Raw genomic sequence first — 24,818 nt, forward strand, 5'->3', positions numbered from 1 at the left:
TTAAAACGTTTACCAACACACCACTATTTCCAGGTTTGCAGGCTTTGAAAGTCCTGAGAACCAGTGAGACTATTCCGAATTTGGTCCCTTTCTCCTTTCTGCTTATATGCCTTGGGACATAGCTACAGTCTGGCCTGAAATACCAGAAATGACCTGTGATCAAAACTTTAGCTAGGAGTACTCTTTCCTCTCTCAGATTTCAATTACATTACGAACCTCAGGTCTCTCCAGTTAACAAACCTCTTTACTGCCCTGCCTACGATGGAAAAAATGGCAGAGGTAATTTTTATTATTTGTGGATCTGGAGAAGAGGAGGTGGAGGTGAGTATTCTGTATTGAGTCTGCATGGAGTGTCAGTTACAGAGCTGATGTTGGAATTAAAGAGACCCTGGTTCAAGCCCTGCCTCTGCCACTTGCTGGTTATATGACCCTGGGCCAGTCACGTAACTTCTCAGTACTGGTGACAGACTGAATTGTAGAGATGTTTAGCCTGTGATGTTTCTAGCAATGAAATCTCAGGTCTGGTTTCTTCTCCAACCCCTCGCAACCAGAAATCAGTTTAAATGTTCTGGGAAAATACTGTCGGGCAGCTAGGTGGCACAGTGGATAGGGCACTAGCCCTAGAGTCAGGAGGACCTGAATTCAAATCCAGCCTCAGACACATAACACTTACTAGCAGTGTGACTCACTTAACCCCAATTGCCTCACAAAAAGAAAAAAAAGAAAATACTACCAATTCAGTCCAGAATGCTGAGTATTCAGCTGTTCCTTCCTTTCTAAGAAACAGACTAATCCTATCTGGTATAGACAGAGCTAACTTGAAACCACTTACAACTTTTGTGAACTTGTGAAAAGTGCTCTGAGTTTTCATTTGGGGTACATTAATGAAATTCTAAGAACCCCAAAGTACCTTTTCCTCATTCCTCATTTCCAGGTATATATAGGTGTGTTTTATATGGGTATGCATGCATGCATGTATGTGCTATATATGTTTGCATAAGGGTGTGTACACATGTATATGTGTATCTATAGTATGTATATGTATATGTATACATACTCATATATAATATAGATACATACATACACATACATATATATATTTAAATATATATGTGTTGTTGTTTTCATGTCTGACTCTTTGTGGCCCCATGCGTTATAGCATGCTAGGCCCTTCTATCCTCCACTGTCTCTTGAAATCTATCCAAGCTAATGTTCATTGTTTCCATGACACTATCTATCTATCCCGTCCTCTGCCACTTCCTTTTCCTTTTGCCTTTAATCTTTCCCAATGTCAGGATCTTTTCCAATGAGTTCTGTTTTCTCATTATGTAGTATATTTATTTATTTAATCATTTCTCTTCTAGGCTCTTTCTTTAATTAGTTGTGTTCTTAATTATAGGCTCTCTAGGGGCCGCATCAATGATGCCTTCCGCCTGAATGACAACAGCCTGGAGTTTGTGGGCATCTCCTCCACACTGGCACCTCCTTCTGAGCCACCTGTCACTGTATGGTTAATTGCATTTGGAGTGGTTATGGGATTAGTGGTGTTTGGAATTTTATTCCTAATCTATACTGGAATCAGAGACCGAAGGAAGTAAGTAGCCTTTTCTAGAGGCCTGCATACTTAATTGTAGTAAAGATTAGAACTTCAATACCCCTATATTCTAATGGGCCTGTGATCTCATTGATGGGGACACTCTCTCCAAGAGGTAGATTGCAACCCATCTTGACTATATCCTCCTGTAAATCCCTCCAGTGAGGATTTGTTCAACCTACTGGGGATCTTCCTCTCATCCATGACATATATGGGTATCAATAAGGTTTGCAGGCTGAATGGAAAACTGAAAAAATGGTGTAGAGTTTGACAGTGATATTATACTCAAATAGAAATGGATCACTAGGGACAGCATATTGACTTAGAAAACCACAAACCAACATGTTGTATTATATTTTTATTTATTTTGTTAAATGTTTCCCAATGACTTTTTAACATGGTTTGGGCTAAGCAGGAGTTTTGCTGCATTGAATACGACTCATCAAAGTCTCTCTTAAGAACTTTGGAATTGATTACATGACATGAGGAACACTGACACAGGACTGCCAAACATGGCATGCCCACATCAGAAAAGGTGCTGTGCTCTATGAGCAAAGCAGAATTAAAATAGCTCAGAAGAAATGTGAGATACGCAGATTTAGAGAACCCGCTTCAAATGTTCACATGGACTCTTGGTACCCAACCTGTGGTAGAGCATTCTGAGCTCATATCAGCCACAGGTGAGCGCACTGTAGCTTGATTCTAACATGGTGATGTCATTTTGGTCCTTTTCAAGAATGAAGAACAGCCATGAACCATGACCACCAAACTCAAATAGAAACAGATCACTGGCAGCAGCTTGTTGACTTAGAAAACCACAAACTAACACTATCTCTGTTGTATTATATTTTTATTCATTTTGTTCAACATTTCCCAATTACATTTTAATGTGGTTTGAGCTAATCGGGAGTTTTGCTGCATTGAGTATGACACATCTGGTGTAAAGGAAAGAACAGTGAACTAGGAAGAAGAAGACTTGGGCTGCTTAAAAATGAAAATAATACTGATTTTATTAGTTGTGCGACCACTTGTAGAAAACATAGAACTCTTCTGAACCTCAGTTCCCCTCTGTGAAATGAAAAAAAAAAGGATCATGGATTGAGAGATAGAAAGGACCTCACAAAGAAAGGAGGAAGCTCATCTAGTCCAAGCTTCTCCTTTTACAGATGAGAAATCTGAATTTTAGAGAATTAAAGTGACTTTCCCAAGGTCAAATCCCAAGGAAGGATTTGAACCTAGCTCCCTTGATTTCAGAGATAGTGATCTTTGCACTGACCATGCTGTGTCCTTAATGCATATTAGGGTTCTTGTGAAGATAGATTAAGGCAATGTCATAGTCCTTGTCAGACAACTGTGTGATGAAGTGGGAAAAAAGCATCTGATGTGGATTCAGAAGTTGTTTAGTCATTTCAAAAGTGTCCTACTCTTTGTGATCCCATTTGGGGTTTTCTTAGCAAAGACACTGGAGTGGCTTGCCGTTTCCTTCTCCAGCTCATTTTACAGATGAGGAAACTGAGGCAAATAGGGTTAAGTGACTTGCCCAGGGTCACAAAGGTAGGTCGTGTCTGAGGGCAGATTTCAACTCAACTCCTCCTGACTCCAGGCCTGGCACTCTATCCACTGCACCACCTAGCTGTCCCAAGGTTCCTTAAAATACTGTTTGCTTGTTTGTTTTTTAATGCATTAAAAAATGCATGGGATTACAAATGAAAATAATTATATTAAAATAGAGTTGTCAAAATATTTTTGAAAGTGTATGGACTCCAAGTTAAGAAACTCTGATCTAGATTATGTAGTAGAATGTAAATATTTGTGGACATAGACTGTCATTTTTTAATTATTGCATTTAATTATTGCACCTAATACTTAAGTGAATATATGAAAGATTGGGATGTACCTTACACAGATTAAAATTTCATGAATATTTGTGCTTCTGCTTTATTAGTGGGCGACAGGAGAGAGATAGCATGGTCTAGTGGATAGAAAGCCAGTATAGAAGCTAGGGAGACCTGGTTTCTAATTTTTCCTCTGACATAAGCTGGCCCTGTATCTTTGGGCAAGTGTTTTAATCTCTCCATGATCCAACCAATTCTCTGAGATTATCAGTTGCAGAAAAGGTGCCAGTGTGTATTGGTAGAGGGAATTTTTCTACCTGGGAATTCTCTATTATCAGTGATTCTCAAACTTTTTGGTCTTTTACACTCTTAAAAATTGTTGAGTACTCTAAAGAACTTTTGTTTACATGGGTTATATCTAATATTTACCACATTAGAAATTTTAAATGATAAAATCTTAAATATTTATTAATTCATTAAAATAATAACAATATCATTATAAGATAAATAATATACTTTTATGAAAAATAACTAAAAATAGAGGAGTGGCATTATTTTACTATTTTTGCAAATCTCTTTAATAATCTGCCTTAATGAAAGATAGTGGGATTTTCCATATCTGCTTCTACATTGTCTATTGAAATATATTAGTTTGACTGAAATATATGAAGAAAATCTTGCCTCACACAAAAAACAAGAGGTTCTATAATAAGCAAATAATACCTTAGTTTTAAGACATTACTATTATGTATTAATTAGTATGTATTACTATTATGTATTAAATACTATTATGTAGTAATGTTGAGACAAAACTACTTTAAGAATAGTTTTGATACCACAGACCCCTTGAAAGGGTCTGAGGACTCCTAAAGGGCCAAGTGGTTCCACTTTGGTAACCGCTGCTCTATTTAAGTGAAACTGTGGGCCCAGTATCTATCCCTGCTACTAATTACTAATGCTATCTTATTTTCATATAACAGGCGAAACAAAAGAGAAGCAGCAAAGCGAGCAGAGAACCCCTACGCTGAAGCGCATTCTATTGAGGGACAACATAATGCAGGTTTCCAAAGCACTGAGGATGTTCAGACTTCATTGTAGAAAATCTTTTCATTTTTTTACTCATTTCATTTCCTGTCAATACTAACATTATGTAGTGAACACAGGTGAGGCTCCTGTAAATGCCCTTGAATACCCAAAATACAACTCTGATCAGGAACTGCTTCAACTCCAACAAAAAAGTTACAAGACCAAATCAACTGTGTTTCTATTATTTACTGCTTTCTCGGAACTACAGATCTCTTTAGTTTCCCCAAGAGAAAAAAAGAAGTAAATAAACAATGGCTCCTTTGAGGCAATGAGGCTATTTAAGAAGAAAAATTGAGTATATCAAGTTACTGTATTATTTGAGGGGGGGGAAAGAGATGTTGTGACAGCAAATGGTGACCTAGGGTGTGAGATGCTGATCTATTGCTTGTAATGATGCTGATGGTCCACTAGCAAGTGAAAGCAACAAAGGACAGTATGAGTTACATGTTTACCCCATTATAAGATTATAGCAGCTGGCCCAGATTGACACCCAAGTCTTGGGGCATAACTCTAAAGGATAGAGGTGAGGTGGTTGGAAGGATTCAGAATTGGGGTTAATAGGGTGAAAGACAGCAAGATATTATCAACCAATCAGTAAGTAGGCATTTGTTAAATGCTTACCATGTGCTGAGGATGAAGGGAAAGCAAAGGTTAGTCCCTGATCTCAAGGAGCTCATATTCTAAAGGGTGAGACAACGTGCAAACTAATTATGTACATATAGGATATATGCATTTGTATATAAATAGTAGTCTCAGAGGGAAGGCACTTAGGAGGCAGGGGAGAGAGGAGAGAGACCAGGAAAGGTTTCTTGCAGAAGGTGGGATTTGACCTGTCTCAAAGGAAACCAGAGAATCTTGGAGGCAGAAGGGAGAAACCAGTGGATCTGAAGTCAGAGGATCACATCTTGTGTGACTTCACCTTACTGGGTCTCAGTTTCTCATCACTGAAATGAGGGGATTGCAGGAAATTATTTCTAATGTTCCTTGTTGCTTGAAATCCTACAATCCCCCCAGGTATCTACTTTCCTATCATGAAACTTTTCCAGTTTTCTGAGTTTGGTAATTGGTATTATGATAAGGATTCTCAGAGTCTTCTAGAACCTTCTCTGTGAGTCCCCAAGTGCAGGATTGATTCTGTAGTACCCTTTATCATTCTCTTGTTGTTTCAATGAGGGGTACTCGTAGGCCATAAGCCTCTTGAGGACAAGAACAATGTTTTTTTACTCCCCTCTCCTCTACCTCCATAGCCAGAGTATCAAGCCCAAGAGTGAGCATAGTTGTTGATTTTACCCGACTCACTCCCTTGACTCTCTCCCTTATAACTACAGGATTCCCATTCCAAAGACCAAGTCATGAGCCAAGCATTAAAGTTTCCCAGTGAAGGGAACGGGAGGCAGGGTAGACTTCCCATACAAAAATGAGATGTACAGTTATGCTTTTAAAGAATAATAATAAAACAATAACTAAAACGAAGAGAAAGGTGACTTTTGTTTTCAATAGTGTGTTTCTATGTGTGATCCCACACATAGTGAAGATGAACCTCAGAAATCCAAGGTAGGCAAAGAGTGAAAAAGAGTGTGTACTATTTTCTTGGCCCTGAGGCCTACTTCACTTTGCATCAGTTCATGTTAGTCTTTCTGTCCTTTTCTGTATGTATTTGTATTTGTCACTGCTTACAACACGATGATGTTCCATCACATCTGTGTACCAGCGTTTGCTTAGCCGTTCCCCACGTGCATCTACCTTATTCCCAGCTCTTCTCTACCATAAAAAGTATTGATATAAATGTTTTGGTGCAAATGGGGGCTTTTTTTCTTATCAGTGACCTCCTAGGAAACTTCTTGAAGGGAAGAATTGGTGTGAGCCCACCTTCAATGGGATCTGGTAACCCAGGCAAGTTTGGATGGTGAATTTTCACTCTAACTTGAAGACTATACCCTTTTTCAGGGGAGATATTGAAGAACAGAAGTGAATGCCAGATTAGAATTCGGAAACCCCAGTTTGAGTCCTAGCTGTGATAACTTTCTAGACTTATGACTTTGACTAAGCAAGTTGATTCCTTATGCCTCAGTTTTTTCCACAGGTAAAATGGGAAGAATAATTTTTGCATTACCTATCACAGAAAATAATTGGGAAGAAAATACCTTATAAATGTTAAAGCACAATAGAAACGAGTTGTTATTATTGTGTCATTGTGGTTTTACATTTAAAAAAAACTGATAAAAAAAATCTTAAGCCCAAATGTTCAAACTGAGTTTATGCAGATAAATTGATGAAATTCACTCATCCCTATGGAAGGAAGGCTCCAACTGCCTTCTAGGGCAATCGGACATTTTCCCAAGGGCCACCTTGGACTTTTCTAAGAGAAGAGGAGAATACCAGTAGCTTGGTGCATTTAGAAATCCTATCCAGTGGTTTGACAGATTAGCAATTGCTTTTTGTTGTTGCTATTGCTTCTTAATTTATAATAATAGAACTGCTTCTGGCTCCCGGGCAGGGATGCCCATCTTCTCTCTAAAGGGGCCCCTTAGTTCTAGACCTTTGCATATAAATAGGACTCAACACTGAGGAGCCTGACCGCCACAGAGAGGGATCAGATTCTTTTCCTGGAAGTCCCTGGATCTTTATCCCTCACCTTAAGGCAAGTAGGTGGCTCCCTACTTGGCTTGCAGTCAGAAAAACCTGAGTTCAAATGTGACCTCAGACACTTACTTAGTTGTGTAACCCTGGACAAGTCACTTAACCTCTGTCTGCCTCAGTTTCCTCAACTGTAAAATGGAGATCATAATAGCACCGCCTCCTAGGGTTGTTGTATTAAATAAGATCAGATTCATAATGCAGTTAGTACAGTGCATAGGGCAGCTAGGTGACAGTGAATAGAGTGCTGGGCCTAGAGTCAGGAAAACTCATCTTACTGAGTTCAAATTGGGCCCTAGAAATGCACTAGCTGTGTGACCTTGGGCAAGTCACTTAACCATGCTTGCCTCAGTTTCTTCATCTCTAAAATGAACTAGAGAAGGAAATGGCAAACGACTTCAGTATCTTTGCCAAGAAAACCCAAATGGGGTCACAGAGTCAGCCGTGACTGAAAAATGACCCAACAAAAACAGTGTCTGACATATAGTAGGTGCTTAATATATACTTGTCTCCTTTTACCCCCAGATTCCTGGGGAAAATCACTTAAATCTTTAAAATATCCAAAAGAAGAGTAGAAAGATATTAAATGTACAGTGCAGCTCAGTTATAAGGACAGCTATTTTTTCACCCATAAGAAATGCTAAAAATGCCAAAGTCTCACAAATACTAACAAAAACTTAAAAAGCAGTAAGTTATAACCTCTATTATACTCAAAACATGAAACATTTTGTAGGACTGCTGAATCAACATTTCAACTGTGACTCAGCCCTGCATTCTCTTTCCTGAAGATTCCTGTCAAGGTTGGATTTATCCTTCTTTTGGTGCTCAACTCCTCCAAGCAGAGCTAGCTCTGTGTGTGTGTGTGTGTGTGTGTGTGTGTGTGTGTGTGTGTGTGTGTGCATGCGTGTGTGTGTGTGTGTGTGTGTGTGTGTAGAACCCAAAGGGGACACTTTCCAGAGTGCAGCTGGTACAGACCTGAGTTCTTGCTCACCCTCCCACACTCACAACATTGCCTCCAAGGCCAGAAGCATCCAACTTGGGATCGTTGTTCAGATGAAACACAAAGCAGTAGAGGTAGCCAGAGATCTAAGGACCTGCTTCAAACCTGCTGAGCTGAGTGCCTGCTTCAGCTGGTGTGTATTTGCAATTGCAATTTTTCTAAGAAGACAGCAGCCTTCCCGAACTCCTTCCCAGAAAAAGGAAGTTCTACATCACATTGTAATTGAGAGCCAAAGAAGGCAAAATCATTTCTTTTATGATCCACAGAATGGCAGTTCTTGCTGGATCAATGGCCAGTCTTCTCTACACCATGGGAATGAGGAGAATGGAGATGAAAGGACCACCGAGGGTTTACAGCATCATCCTAAGCACCAAGCCCTCTGGCACTGAGCCAGAACAAATGTGGCCAACTGGACTCAGCTCAGAGTCTTGCAGAGCAGGGGAACTCACCTGTTCACTGACAATACGAACTTTTATTGATAACTTGTTTGTTTTATTGATAACTTTTTTTATATCACCTTCAGCTCTGAATACATCCCTTCTCCCTACCCAGTGAGCCAACCCTGGTAACAAAAAATGAAAAAAAAAAGAGGAAAGAAAAAGGAAAGCTGTATAGTAAAAATAACGAAAACTGAATGGACTCACAGGCTCAAGTTTTTCTAACTGACCTACCTGTTAACTGAATCTCACAGTATTGCATATGAAATATTCCATATGTGTAGTTTTCCAGCTCTCCAAATGAAAGGAAGGTGTATTTTATCATCTCTTCTTTTATGATAAGCTTGGTCATTATTATTATACAGTGTTGAGTTATTTTCTGTGGTTCTTTCCATTTACAGCATTGTAGTTGTATATATTGTTTTCCTGGTTTCAACTCAAGCATGAACTCATCCTGGTTTGTGAAAGACAATCTCAATAATTCCCATTGCAATATATATACTTGCTTCATTTCTAAAAATTTTGTATCCCTCACAATGTCTCAAGTATAGTAGGTATTCAAGAAATAAATAGTATTCTATATTTTTTTTGTTAAATATGTCCCGATTATAATCTGATTTCATTGAACTCAGGAGCCCTATGGGCTGTTTGACATTTCTGCCTTATACCTAAGCTCTGGGTCAAAGTCTACCTCCTCTACCAATTCCTTTTTCATGAATCCTGCCATTGTCTCTCATTTACAGCACTAACATTCTACAACCGCATGGATTCCTACCATCTTACACAAATCGAGCAACACATTCTGTACTGTCTTATACTTTTGCATGTTATTTCACATGCATTAGCTGACTCTCCTTAACTGGCCCTCAAGCTCTCTGAATGCTGGTACTTAAACACCTGTTGACTGGTTGATTGGAAAAATTGTTAAAATGGCCAAAGTCAAGTCAACATACATTTATTAAACACTTACTATGCGCCAGTCACTGTGCTAAATCTTGAAATTTTCTGTAATAATATTGTTTTTTATGAACTTTAAAATCAAACTTTCTGTGAAGTTTACAAAAACTTGGTTGCTCCCTGGTATAGCACCATACACAAATGGGTGGCTTGATAAATTCTACTTCACAATGGAGGTGATGCTGAGGAACATGTAGGCCTATAGTTGGAGAGTACATCTCATCATCCCTCACGAAGTAACAAGAATAAAACTGACTAGATTGTGGAAGTTTGGTTTCTTTATTTATGAAAAGATGATATTTGATTTGATAATCTCTAAGCTACCTCCAGGTGCCAAAATTCTGTGATTCCATAGACTCCTGCAAAGTCTCAGAGAGATGGGTGCAAGGGTAAAGCAACTGGTCACATAATATGTAATGAATAGAACTTATTTTTTTTCTTCCAAAGTCAAATTTTCCATTTGACCCATGGATGTATAAGGAAAAGTACGGTAAGACTAAGTCTCTTGCTCTTTCTATGGTGTCATCAAAGATTACATTGAGAAGACATACTACTACAAATTGACTTCATACAAAGTGTACTTCAAATGCCACATTTCAGAGATTTGATTCTTATTGTTCTAACAAAATGTCATCAATGACCATGCTTTCCTGTGGAAGATAAATTAAGTTTGTGAAATGTACCTTTGGATAACAGAGCTAGGATCAATGGACAGAAGTTACAGAGAGGGGAATTTTGGCTTAACAGAAAGGATTTCCGTATTATTGCACCTCTCCAACAATGAAATGAGATGGCTTCAATTAATCAGCAAAAAATTTATTAAACACTATACGCTGGGAATATAAAGACAAAAATGATTCAGTTCCTGCCCTCAAGGAGCTTACATTCTATTTAGGGGAATATCATATGTACCTAAGCTTTCATATATTATATATGTGTATATATATATATATATACGTATAATTATATATGTGTATATATATATATACACACATATATATATATATACGTATATATATATACGTATATATATATATATATATGCGCAAAAAAGCAAGCAAATCTGTGATGGGGGGATATATAGGGAGGAAACACTAGTAGCTCAGGGGAATCTCCACAATTGAATATTCATAGCACTTTATTTTTATGCCATGAATAGAAAAATTTGTAGCACTAATGTGGCTTTCAGCCAAATATTGTGCCTATAATATTGGACCATGGAATATGTAATGAGAGACCACCACGACCTGTTGCAGAAATAGTACATGGTAGTGAATAAAGAGAACTTTTTGAAGTCTGAGCTAAAAAACCTAATATATAATTGACAGCATGTCAAAATTACCATAATCACTATGATCGCTTTTTTTTTTAAAGCTTTCGAGGATGACACACTAGCTTTCTAGCCAGATGACTTGTGTTCAAATCCTGGCTCAGATACTTACTACTGATGTGACCTCAGAAAGGTGAGTTCCCCTTTCTGGACTTCATGAGGGGACTGGGTTATTTCTCTCTATGGTCCCTTTCAGTTCTAAATCTAATGGTGATAGTCTAAGAAAAAGAATAAGAATCAAGTCTGATAAAATAAACCTCAATAAATTAATCATTTTTAATTCCTGTTTAATTGGTAAAAATAGTAACAAGTGACCACTCTTTAATAGAAACAGACACAAAATGTAATTCTATTTTTGTCAAGGGAGTATTGTTCTCCTGGGAAGAATATCAACAAATGTTAATGACAAAAAAAAATCTCTGGAAACTTTCTTTTCTTGTCTTGTTCACCCCTCTAAGTTATAAAGGACAAACAATAAATGAAATAACACTGAGTAGAAGCATGTAAACTACAGAGAGCTCAGTCCTTTCTACTTCCCTTAAAAAGAATGAGGATATTTTAAAATTTATGTCCATTCGATGTATTTCTTCCATTTTCTTTTTTCAAGGCTTGTCATCTTCCCGGAGTATATCAATGGAAGATAGGAGTTGATGAAATGTGGGACGTTTTTCTGCAAGCTAAAGGAAAAGAAAAGTCACTGTTTGGGGTGATTGATCTTCCACCAAATTATCAGCAAAAATAAGTATCTACCCATTCTATAGGTAGGTGTTCTGAAACATGTCAGATTTTTTAGATTAGGTATAAAAATGTTTGTGCCTCCCAATTTTGGGCTCTCCATTCATGTCCCTACATTATCACATGCCCAAATACTGCTACTGTTCCTTTTTACAGGAGATGAGTCTAGCTCTTACCTCTCTTCTCTGCCTTTCTCCCTGTTTCCCCCCTGCTACTGTCATCCTTATACAATTCAGCACTAGCAATCTGAAATTCCTATCCTCCTCTCTTCTTTCCTTTCACTGTATTTCTTTCCCTCCTTCCACTCCTTTCCTTTCATCTATATCCCTGTGTTGATCCTTGCTGCTGTCATCTACCAAGTCATCTGTCCTTTACCAGGTCACTCTCCTTTCTTAATTCATTACCAGCCTCACAGTCTTCCTTTCTACCCTGTACCTGGCCATGATACTTAGTGACTAATATTCGCTCTGATGCCACTTTAAACACACTCTCATTCCAGTTGTTCAACCTCCTCAATGCCTGAGACGGCTATCTTCACTCTACCTCAGCCATTTAGAGATGGTCACTCAAAGCAATTCTACCTCTATGATCTGGAATTCTGACATTCCCCTCTCTGGTCCTATCCTCGTGGTCATATCTCTCCCTCTGCCTCACTCTTCCTACTATTCTTTGTCCTTACCATGGTCTCTAGTCCCTTCATCTCTGTTTCCCCACTCTGGCCTCACTTTTCTCAGTACTGATTCTCTAGTTAACCAGTTTAATTGTGCTCTTCTCCCCAGTCTTTAAATCTTCTTTTCTACATCTTACTCCTGTCCTCAGGTCCTGCTTCTAATTTAACTCTGGAGCTACCAAACAGTGCTAGGGGAATCATACCTCTGTGCCAAGTGAGTCCACTATAAGTGATCTTCGCCATGCCTGGAACTCTCCCCCTCCTCAATCTTGGCCTCTTAGCTTCTCTTACTTCAAGTCTCAGCTAAAAATCCCACCCTCTTCAAGAAACCTTAAGGCTCCCCTTAATGCTGTTGTCTTCCCTCTGTACGTCATCTCCAATTTTTCCTGTACTTATCTTGTGTATACATAGTTGTTTACATGTTGTGGCTCTCATCTGCTGTCTCTTCCATTAGACTGTGAGCTCCTTGAGAGCAGAGCCTGTTTTTTGCATTTCTTTGTATCCCTAACACTTAGCACAGTGCTTAGCGCATAAGACGAACTTAATAAATGCCAGTTAACTAACAACCCTCACTAATACACATTAATTGAGGAAATGTGATAGCGGGTCAGTCAGTAAATAATAAAATTATTAATGCCAACCTCAATCTCCCAGCACCTCTCTTTGTTTCTGTCTCTCTCTGTCTCTCTGTGTCTCTATCTTTCTTTTTCTCTCCCTCCTTTCTTTACCACAATATTGAAAGCTATCTATCCTGAGCCCCCTTAACTCCCTTCTCTCATACCATAAATCCAATTCACATACAAGTCAAGACATCACCCTCATGATGTCATTGGTCCTCTTTGACAGCGAAGGTTGAACAACCATATATATATATATATATATATATATATATATATATATATATATATATATATACACATCTATAACTTGTCTGCTTCCCCTTTGTTCCATTCTTTGAAGAAGAAGTGGTCCTGCTTTTTCTAAGGGTCCCCTCTCTATTCTTCTCATAGTTCCTTACTATTTTCTTCTCAGGTGAAGTGAGTTAGTAGAAAGCTCTGAAATCAGAAAACCTGAGTTTCAGACTTGAATCCTCCATTTATTAGCTGTGTGACCTTGGGCCAACCATAGCCTAAGCCTCAATTTCCTTATTTATACAAATGGGTGAAATAATACTTTTACCACCTACCTTAGCATTTATTTTTTTTCTTTTTTAAACATAAACTGAATAATCATCAATAAACACAAATAAAGTATAAACAGGAATTTCATCTGAAACCTTGAACTTCTTGCTTTCACTGTTGTTTGTTTTGGAAGCATTTAGGGTTAAGTGACTTGCCCAGGGTCATGCTGTTAGTAAGTGTCTGGGGCCTAATTTGAACTCAGGTCCTCTTGACTCCAGGGCCAGTGCTCCATCTATTGTACAACCTAGCTGCCCTTCAAGTTGGTTTTTTTTCAAGTGTACTTTAAATTTAATAAAGTAGTTGTTTTCTTTTCTCTTCTGAATTTTTTTCTTCTTTTTTTAATGTTTTGTTAAGAATCTTATCTCCTTTTTTTCCCCTTTTTTGTCACTACCCACTAACTCATCCCCTTCCTTAACCCAAATAAAAGCCCTCCATTACATCAACTAAATACATATAAATAAGCAAATGCAACAGCAGGTTGGCCATATCTAAAAATGTATGCTTCATTCTGTGCACAGGGTTGTTTTGGAGGAAAGCGCTTTGTAAACTATAAAATTTTATATGAATGTAAGCTATTATAATGAGAGCACAAAGCTTTCCAGGTGGAGGAGATATCTGCAGGAAATGTACTTCAGGCTCTCAAGCTTTCTCCTGCCTGCTAATGACCTCTCTCTCTGGCTCTAATCTATGAACCTCAATGGAATATTTTCCTTCCTGTCCTTGATTTGGCAGCCTGACTCTGCTGTCTTGTGTTCCCCTCCCAGCTTCCTTTGCTGTGACCTGCTTCACCCCAGATCCACATTTCTAGATTTCCCACCTCAATCTTGTAGGGAATTTGATCTTGGGCCATCTTTTAAGCATTCAGCAGCTCTGTCATAGGGACTCAGCTGGAAAGTGTGGTGGGAGAGCCTCCTGACATCATATTTTTTTAAGCAAATTTTAAGCAGGCCTCCTTCATGAAGGCTTTCTCAACTCATATCAGGGCCCCTGAGTGTCCTGTTATTACTTCCCATTTAATATGTTCAAATCTTATCATGTCACTGCTAAACTAGCCTCCTCTCTCTCCTAACCCCCCCATCACCTTGTATCTAGTCATCCAGACCCAAATCCTTGGTGCCATTCACCACTTTCCAGACACATTTAGATATGTAAGTATATATGTATGTAAGTATATGTGTGTGTGCATGCAGGAATATGTGGTATATGTTTAACAGCCAGCTCTCTGGAGGGAAAATGTAAAGATAACACACTTTTACATGTGAACTGAATCATTAACAATTTCTTAAGTCTAGACAATCAACCAAATAATTTGCCAAATTTCCCAGTGTAAATGCTCACATTGAAAATTTAACAGTTAGTTCTCTGTTCAAGCTGGCTTCACACATCTTTATATTTATATATACAAGCATATTTTTAAGCATGTGTTTGTGTGTGTATATTATATATATGCATACTATCTTTCTATCATCTACCATTTTTATATATAATGGCAGCCAAGTGACCTAGCAGGTAGAATGCTGGATTTGAAGTCAGGGAAGCCTCGGTTCGAATGCTGTCTTGGACATTTGCTAGCTGTGTGTCCCTGGAGAAGACACTTAACTTATTACAGTCTCAGTTTCTTCACCTGTAAAATAGGGATTAAAGCACTCATACCTCACAGGGTTATTGTGAGGCTCAAATGAGATAACATATGAAAAGCACTTTGTAAACCTTAAAGTGCTACATAAATTCTAGATCTATTATCTATCTGCATTTATATACATATGTATATATTGATATATGTACCTACATGTACACATATACATACATACACATAAGAATATGTATATTTGTGTGTGTATGTATATATATGTACATATATATGTATATATATACATATATATATACACCTACATCCTTGTGTGTGTGTGTGTGCGTGTGCACGCTTGTGTGTGTGTGTGTGTGTGTTGTGTGTGTGTGTATGTGTATGTGTGTGTGTGTGTTTAGCTAAGTATTTCTAATCTGAAGCTCAAAGCTGTACTAGGATTTTTGGGACATCTTGTATATATAGTCACAAAGTCCTTTCAATTCTTCCTTCATAAAGTTTCCTGTAGCAACCCTTTCTTTCTATTGCTACTGACGCCGACTGAAAATAGGTATAGAGAGAGTTGAAAAGGACATTTAGGCAATATTTTAGTCCAACATCATTTTACATATGAGAAAACAGTACAAGTGATAGTGAATCTCAATGCTCAGATTATATATGCTATATATGACATAGACGGGATGTAAACTCTGGTTTTTCAAATCTAGCTCTTTTCCCATTGTATGATATGTCCTTAAATCTTAAGACCTGGATTACCGCAAAAGCCTTTTAAATGGTCTCCCTGCCCAGTGCTTCTCCTATGCTCTGATCCACCCTACATTCAGATGTCAAATTGCTCTTTCATTGTGGAGTATTCTCAAAAACCTCCAGTCACTCCAATTTGTGCCCCAGATTCCCTACCTTGGATTTTAAAGTCCTCCAAAAACTTGTCCAGACTTGCTTTTCAATCTTGTCCCTAACAGAAAAACTCTTTCCTTCAGCACTGGTTCACTCTGCTACCTCTGCATATGCCATGCTCATTCCAGCCTTTGAACCTTTGCTAATACTACATTCTCTTTTGGAATGCCTTTCTATCCACTTCTGCCTATCTATAATGCAAATTCATGAATAGATGGATATATGAATATCCAGCTAGTTAGTGCAATGGATAGAGTGCCAGGCCTGGAGTCAGGAAGACCCACGTTCAAATCTGGCTTCAGACGCTTACTAGCTGTGTGATCCTGGGCAAATCACTTAACCCAGTTTGCCTCAGTTTCCTCATCTGCAAAATGAGCTGGAGAAGGAAATAACAAACCACTTCAGTATCTCTGCCAAGAAAACCTCAAATGGGGTCATGAAGAGCCATACACAACTGAAATGACTGAAAAACAATAAAAATTAATAAATGAATGGGAAGCCTTATCTGCCACTCCCTTGCACTCACCACCCCATAAATGTACTCATTTGCATACAATTAGTTTGTCTTATCTGTTCCTATAATTATTTGATATTTTATTATTTTTTTAAAATTTGCTGGGAGTATGGCTATTAGTCTTCATAAATTCTGTGAGGAAAGACACCCTGAGGACATTCTACCTTCCTTTGGTTGGTTGGTATAGTGTCAAATATTGTCACTTCATTCCTTCTTTTTGATGCTGGTCAACAGAAAGAGTTTCTGAGAAGGACAGTGAATAGAGGGCTGGCAGCAGAGCTAGGGAGGACCTAGGTAGGTTCAAATGCCACTTTTGATACAAATTGTTTGTATAACCTTGGGTAAGTAAATACTGAACCTTTCAGTGCTGTGTACACTGGAGTAAAACTCAAATAAAAATGGGGCCATTAATTTATGCTGTATATTGACATAGTTTTAAAATATAATGCTATCTATGTTTTCTGGCATTTTTACTTATTTTTCTAAATATTTCCCAATTAAATTTTAATTTGGGTGGGCTCTCTGGAGTGTCCAGACACTTCTGACTTAGGCAATTCTCTAGGACTATACATTGCAGAGAAGGTGCCAACCTGAATTGGTTGGGGGAGGGGGTCTCCTCATCTGAAGTTTCCTATGCCAATAAAATCACAGGTTTAGTGCCTATTTCATCCTCCCTCTCAACTTCAATATTCAACTCAAAAATTCAAATTTCATTGATGTGGGCCTTCTGTTCAGTGATGCAGATTGCAACCCAACTATGCCTGCCCATCATGTGCTCCACTGCCACTTCCTCTACGTGCAAGGTTGCCTTCTTGACATTCTCTTGATGACCAATGGATAACAGACAGGCTGCCTGTCCATCATGATGATGACAGCTTGCTATACCAATCATATTGTGAATCTACTGTATACACTGAAGACAATGCCAGACCAGGAGTCAGAAAAATCTGAGTTCAAATCCTTTCTCATATATCTTACTTAGCTGTAGGACCCTGGGCAAGTCATCTAACCTCTATCAGGCTTAATTCCTTCATCTGTAGAATGAAGATAATACTAGCTCCTAATGCACGGAATTATTAGGAGGATCAAATAAGATAACACACGTAAAATGCTTTGTCAACCTTAAAGTACTACATAAATGCTATGTATTTTCTTATAGCTTGCCTCATGCCAGCAACTGTACATTATTTGGTAGATGCTATCCGAAGCTAGCTGTGGCCGATATAGCCGATATCCTTGGGAAACCTTTGTCACCACCTCCCGATTATCATAGAGTTCATAAGGCTGTTTTCCCAAACTGAACACCTCCCACATCAGGATTCCTACAAAGAAGCAAGAGAAAACATGGTTTAAAAAAAAAAACAATAACAGAAAATGCCAGAGGATGGAGGATTTGTCTAATGAACTTCTAGTAAAAATAAACGAATACAATAGATGACTCTCTCCTAGAGGTAGCAAGAAACCAAAATACTATCCATTAGGCATTGCCTCCAAGGCAGACCAGAAGAGTATTTTCATATACATAGGGCTGGAAGAGAACCTAGAGGTTATCTAGTCCTATACTCAAGCCTTATAAATAAGGAAACTGAGACCCAGAAGTCTTTCCCAAGGTCACAATATATGACAGAGCCAGGAATCAGAACTATACCCTCTGATTTCAAATCCAATACTCTTTGTACTGTACTACATTGTCTCAAGGCACAGTTAAATTCTATTTATAAATGTAGTCTCAATCCCAAAACTCATTGATATGAAATTCTCTTCTCATTGGTGGAAATGAACGCAGGTATGGATTAGAGAGGCTTCATGCATGTTTGTGACAATTTCCCTCTTTTTTTTCTTTACTTGTTTGCAAATGACTAAAAATACAGCATGGGCAGCTAGGTGGTGCAGTGGACAGATCATCAGACCTGGAGTCAGGAAGACCTGAGTTCAAATGTGACATCAGATACTTACTAGCTATGTGACCTGGGGCAAGTCACTTAACCCTGTTTACCTTAGTTTCCTCATCTGTAAAATAAGCTGGAGAAGGAAATGGCATACCACTCCAGTATCTTTGCCAAGAAAACCCCAAATGGGGTCATGAAGAGTTGGACACAAACAAAAATGACTAAAACATAAAAATAAAGCACGGTGTAGTTGACTAGGGCCATTGTGCCTTGGAATTGGAAATGCTTGGCTGATTTAAGTACTGCCTCTGACACATGCAGGCTGTAGGAGCACATCACCACTCCATGCCCCCAGGAAACTCTCCAAGATTATAAGATACATCTAGGAAACTCCTCACATGGATAAAACCACAAGAATAGATTAAAACAATGACATCAATAAGGAAAATTATAAGTCCCACAAGACCAACAGTCTTAGAGCTGATCTTCACTAATGCTGCATAGTGACATTTCTATAGTACTTCTTTAGGACAATGAATTAAAATGTAAATTTTTATTGAAAAATGGGACTGAAGCTTGACATGGGTCAAGGTTTGTTCTTTCACATACTTCTTATCTATCCCTGGGATACCAAAACAATTGATCAATCCAATTCAGGGGGGAAGAGGTCTCCTAAACTTATTTAACTGTTACCTCTAAATAGACAATTTGGCTTTTATGTAGCCATAATCTTAATGTCCTAATTCTAATTTTTTAAAAAACATTTTCTGAACCCTTTGTTAGAAAGCTGTCTGCATCCCTTTCATGTAGGAAGAGACCAACAGTATGTACATCACCCAGCGTGCTGTTGACATTCAATGCACTACCACGAGTGTCTCCCTATCCATGGTGACCTCTTACTTGCTATTGCTTGTCATTTGGGGCATTTATTTTACATTTGCAAATGTCTAAGTGCCTCTGTTTGTTGCTGCTGCTGCTGGGAAGTCAGCTTCTAGGCTGACTATGCTGCCTGAATGACAGTGTTCTTACCGAAGGCCCATACATCTGACTTGCTGCTGTATTTGGAGTAATGAAAGACCTCTGGTGCCGACCACTTGATGGGGAACTTTGTTCCTACTGAGCTGACATATTGATCATCAAGAACATATCTGAAAGAGACAAAAGAGATTGTGAAGCTCGGGTCAGCACACAAGGAAGAGACCCTTAGTCTCTTAGAAGAGACCCTTGCTTCAATTCAGCTAAAGAACTCAAACCACTAAATAGGTGATAAAGATTTTCTAGCAGCATGTCTAAGCATACAAATTATAGCTAGGGTAAAGACCTATGGAGTTCTCTGGAGATTCAGTCTAATGCCCCTTCTTTCCTAAGCTATTGCTGAATTTCCACATGTAAACTTAGCTAGAGGCCATTTGAGGGTTTTAAGTTTGACTAAAGTACATTTTTATGTTTTTAGGTTAAATGATTAATTTTGCATATGCAATGTCCAAGAATAACAATGATCGCTAAGACCCAAGAATAACAGAAGACCTCACATGGTAGAAGGCTTCAGTGAATAATAATTTGAGTTAAATAAAAAGTAAAACACACTAAACCCATTTGAGATATTGCTAAGGGACTGGTTAAAATAACGTTCTTCCACAGGAAAAAAAATGATTTAAAGAAGGAAATAAATTACTATGGGATCTGAAATCATTAACTTATAATGTAGGAGAAATATGACAATCAGAAAGTTGTTATAGGGTTTTACTCTAATTATAAATATTAGAAGCAGCTGATTTGGCCAACTCTACAGGAAAGGATTTTTTAAAAGAATTTTAAAAGCCTGCAAATCCAAAGTTCTAGATTGTCATTTTTCTTCATGGAAAAAAAGACAAGTGGTTTTTATTTTTCCCCACTCCTCAGGTTATAGTCTTATTTGGTTTAATTGTAGAAGGAGTTATAGAAGTTTTGGGGCTATAAATCAGAAGAAATGGTTTCTAATTTTGACTCTATCACTTATTGAGTGATAGAGTTAAAACCAGATACAGCAAATCATTTAACCTTTCTGTTTCAATTTCCTTATGCATAAAATGAAATCATCTCTACCACCAGGCTTTAAAGTTCTAGGAATCAAAGTCTTGATTCCTCAAAAGTATCACCTTTAAAGAATGAGGTGAGGCAGTGCCGGCAAAAAGCTCACTAAAGTAGCTTAAGAAGGTGTGTCCCAATTTTTTCAAGAAAACTTTTGTTATTCAGTACAGTTACAGCAGAGGAGAAAGGGCCATTGTCTAGAGAGTCTAGGCCCCAGTGATACAGCCAGTGATACAGGAAAAAAAGGGACAACAATTATCATATCCTTCAACTCCAGGATGAGTTTAAGAATGTGTTCTAGGACACAGACAGCATAATCCTGGGCAGGGCCACTGCCTAGAGTTAAGTAATGCAGAAAAGATGGCCATGCTGGATGCAAGTTGCCATGTCATGGAACCAGAGAGGACTTTTACGTATGGGCACAGGAGGACTACAGACTATACTGACACCATGAAGCAAAGTTATAGTTGCTCTGCCCTGGTTACTCTTCTGGCCCCACATAGAGAGAGAGCTGGTGTTGTGGCACCATCACATGGGACAGCAGGTATCATTGGTGCTCTGGGATGAAATGAGAGTAATATTCCCACATAGATACTTCCCTGTCTCCGGACTAACAGGCTGCTTTCTTCTCTGCTCTGGAGTAAGAGTCACCAGGTAATTCAGAGAAGGGGAGGAGAAAAAACAAAAGCAGACATCTAGCACATAGACTCATAGAAACAAGAAATTTAGAGCTGAAAGGGACCTCAGAGATTATCTTTGTCCAATCCCTTAATTTCGTAAATAATGCAACAGAAGCCCAGAAAAGTTAAGTGACTTGCCCACAGTGAAACTGGGTAGCAGGCAAGTCAGGATCTGAACCCAAACCTTCTAACTTCAAATCTAGTACTCTTGCCACTATATCAAAAGGATTGTAGGCTATACTGATTATGGATGCAAACCAAGAGCTTATTTATTTCCAAGTAACAAATTAAAAGTTATGAAAAAGAGGACTTATTGCATAACTCATGCTGCTCAGTAAATATCTCCAAATGCTGAATTTAATGAAAGGCTTTTAAAAATAGATTCACATTTGCCTGAGATGGTTTAGGAGATAGTTCTGTGAGTTGGAGTCCATCATTTCAGAAGTTAATGTGAACTCTGCATTCTTCCCTTTTTATCACATAGTTTTTAAGGCAAAGAGCAGGCATTCAACCCAATTGTACTTTGTCCAATTTAGGAGTATTACAGTCAAATGAAATCAAACCCCATGTCCACTAATTGTTCTTTTACACATTAACTCACTGATGTGACACATAGCTCTCCTTCATGCAAAAGAATGTGAACATTCACTCTGTAGTTTAAACAGTGTGCTAGGGCTGGGAACCAGAGTGATGAAAGACAACACAGGAAATCCAGTGCTAGGACAAACACTCTCAACATAATACCTACTGCTATTTTACAGGGGAAGAGAGAGGAAGGCTGTTTCTAAATCACTCAGCATTAACCCTGATGTGGCAGCAGGAATGTTGAACAATGGTATCTTACTTAGTAAGGCACCATTCACACCCTTGTTACTACTACAAAAATTTCTATGGAGTGAAAAGTAAATTTTCCCGAATCTTATCTAGGGTGAGAACCAGGCCTGTTGTTCTTTTAAAAACATGTATGCAGAGTTTGGAGGGAAGTCAGAGATTTCTACTGCAGGGGTTCTTAGCCTTGGATCTAAGCTCCTATGGATGGGTTCCAGGCGGTCCATGAAGTTTTGGGGAAAAAATACTACACCTTTTTTTTCAACAACCTCTAACTGAAATTCAGCATTTCCTTCAATTGCGTTTTTTTAAGTGATTCTGAAAAGGAGTCCAGAGGTTTGTTGACACAAGAGAGGTGAAGATCTTCTTTGTGATTTAGTGCAATCTTCTTCATTTTACCAATGATGAATGCATGTATATAGAGCATGAGGTTGACACATGCATTGCCAGAGCTAGCTCAGTTTTTGGGAGATTCCAAAGGAAAGTGTGGGAGAGAAGAGGTATTAGGCTGTCTTATAAACTGAAGGTCTACAGAGTGGTTATGCTGACCTCATTGTTGGATGCCTATGAAACCTGGATGGTATACCAGTGCCATGCCAGGAAACTGAATCACTTCCATTTGAATTGTCTTAGGAAGAGTCTGAAGATCACCTGGCAAGACAAGGTACAGGACTCCGAGGTCCTTTCTCAATCTAAACTACCAAGCATTCAAACTCTACTGTAGGGAGTACAACTCTGATAGGCTGGCCATGTTGTTCAAATGCCAAACGTATGTTTGCCTAAAAGACTATTTTACAGAGAACTCGCACCAGGCAAGTGTTCACACAGTGGTCAGAAGAAGCAATACAAGGATACTCTCAAGGTCTCTCTTAAGAACTTTGGATTTGATTGTGAGACATGATAGACATTGGCATAGGACCGCCCAGCATGGCATGCTCACATCAAAGATGTCACCATCCTCTATGAACAAAGCAGAATCACAGTAGCTCAAAAGAAACACAAGATGCACAAACGTAGAGACATCTCTAGCCCAAATGTTCATGTCGACTATTTGTGCCCAACCTGTGGGAGAGCCTTCGAGCTTGTGTTGGTCTGATTAGCCACAGTTGGACACAATGTACCTTGACCCCAACATAGTAATGTCATTTTGGTCCTCTTCAAGAACAAAGAATAACAGCTATACCACGCCAATGAGGAACATTGGTATGTAGTATAAGTAATAAAGACTGAAGTCTTAATCAGTTCTAATTTCTTCTTTCAGGTAATCATTTATTAAGAGTCCCCTAAATGCCAAGAATTATACTAGCTACTCAGGCTACAAAAGCAAAAACTAAATAGGCCCTGTCCTCCAGGAGCTAACATTCTGTTAAGGGAAATGACATATATGTACATAAGCAAATTGAAAACATATACAAAAAAATACAAGGTTATTTAATGAAAGGCATTGACAACTTTGAACAAATATTACTACTACTAATGAAATATTAATATTTCTATTCTAATTATATATTAAACAGATTAAATTTTGTAAGGTATATCCTTGGAATAGAATTTCCATTAGGTAGTGGGACTTCTAAGTTGAGAATTTTGAAGCACTCAGAGCTGGCAATATTATGAAATGTCTGGTATTATGCAAGGATATGACACAGGATGCATACAGTATACAGTAACATAGAGGTTGTGGGGGTTTGGGGAGATTGGGACCTGAGCAATGACTCTCTTAATTATTAAATTAAAAATTAACCAGAGGGATGGAAACCTCATGAGAAAAGTAATAATCTTGGATTCAAACTAGTGGAGCCAAGATACACACACTGATCACATTGCTAGAGACAATACAGAGAAGGAATATAAATAAAGATGATACATTCCTTTTTTGCTACATTAGCAGGGCATAATTATTTCGATCTTCTCTTTTAACCAAGAAGTAACTGTTTTGTACAGAATTCCAATTCTTAATAAAATTTCTTCAGATGATCAGCCAATTTTTATGAGACTTTTATTATTTTCATAGCATTTTGGAGCAGAAAGGAATTTTCTAGATACAAGGACCACAGGATTATAGAACTAAGATGGGAAGGGACCTCTGAGACCATCTTGTTCATTGCTCTAATTTTTTTTTTTGGAGGCAAGTGGGTTAAGTGACTTGCCCAAGGACATATAGTAAGTATCTCAGGTCAGATTTGAACTCAGGTCCTCCTGACGTCAGGGCCAGTGCTCCATACACTGCGCCCCCTACTGGCCTTTATTGCTCATTTTTCAGATGAGGAAATTGACTCTTAAAAAAAGTCAGGATTTATTCAAAGTTAGGAACAGAATAAGGATTACAACCCAGGACAAAGCCTCCTGACTACCAGTCCAAAGCTCTTTGAACTATAACATTTACTTTGTGATTATATTATTATTTAGAAAAACATTAATGCAAATACCATTTCCCTACATTCATTTAGGATCTGCCTTACCTGGTCATTCCAAAGTCAGATACTTTCACCGAAAGGTCACTGTCAACCAAACAATTCCTAGCAGCCTTTATGGGAGGGAAAAAATAGGAAATTTTCCAAATGGTCAGACGTGAACAAAGAAATACCAGGTCATTTGTCTTTGTTTATCTGCAATTGTTTATTTACAAAGTACTATATAAATATATATATGTGTGTACATATATGTATTTGTGTGCTCAAAATATATCTTTTGAACTTCTCAATAAACTAAGTGTAGTGTGCACTATTTTTCTTATTTTATAGATATGTGGAAATTGAGTGAACCACGCTGACTCTATCTTGTGACTCAATTCTCGATCTAGCTCAGTTCCCTTTCTGTTCAATTATGGGTCTAGTCCAATTTCTGTCTTGTGAGAAAACTTTATTGCATTGTTTGAACCTATCCCGGCATG

General features: G+C 38.2%; 2 protein-coding genes across 6 annotated transcripts in view; one reads left to right on the top strand and one right to left on the bottom strand.

Moving 5' to 3' along the window:
• Nucleotides 1–6,212, top strand: part of ACE2 (angiotensin converting enzyme 2) — a 66,271-nt gene extending 60,059 nt beyond the window's left edge. The window contains 2 exon segments of the mRNA XM_078146094.1: nucleotides 1,400–1,594; nucleotides 4,410–6,212. Of these exon segments, the coding sequence (XP_078002220.1) occupies nucleotides 1,400–1,594; nucleotides 4,410–4,527 (313 nt within the window). The 3' untranslated portion in view covers nucleotides 4,528–6,212.
• Nucleotides 6,213–11,128: 4,916 nt separating this feature from the next.
• BMX (BMX non-receptor tyrosine kinase) overlaps nucleotides 11,129–24,818 on the bottom strand; it is a 77,028-nt gene continuing 63,338 nt past the window's right edge. For 3 of the 5 annotated variants that reach the window (XM_021007426.2, XM_021007423.2, XM_078146095.1), the window contains 4 exons: nucleotides 24,388–24,452; nucleotides 19,377–19,495; nucleotides 17,623–17,780; nucleotides 11,129–11,553 (listed from right to left, as the gene is read on the bottom strand). In XM_021007426.2, coding sequence (XP_020863085.1) covers nucleotides 11,479–11,553; nucleotides 17,623–17,780; nucleotides 19,377–19,495; nucleotides 24,388–24,452 — 417 coding nt within the window. In that variant the 3' untranslated portion in view covers nucleotides 11,129–11,478. Of the gene's footprint in view, nucleotides 11,554–17,622; nucleotides 17,781–19,376; nucleotides 19,496–24,387; nucleotides 24,453–24,818 lie in introns of those variants that run through there. The other 2 variants (XM_021007427.2, XM_021007429.2) reach the window with 2 other exon arrangements.

The sequence above is a fragment of the Phascolarctos cinereus genome, unplaced genomic scaffold (assembly GCF_003287225.1).
Source record: "Phascolarctos cinereus isolate Bilbo 61053 unplaced genomic scaffold, phaCin_HiC Scaffold_726;HRSCAF=1367, whole genome shotgun sequence".
NCBI lineage: Eukaryota > Metazoa > Chordata > Mammalia > Diprotodontia > Phascolarctidae > Phascolarctos > Phascolarctos cinereus.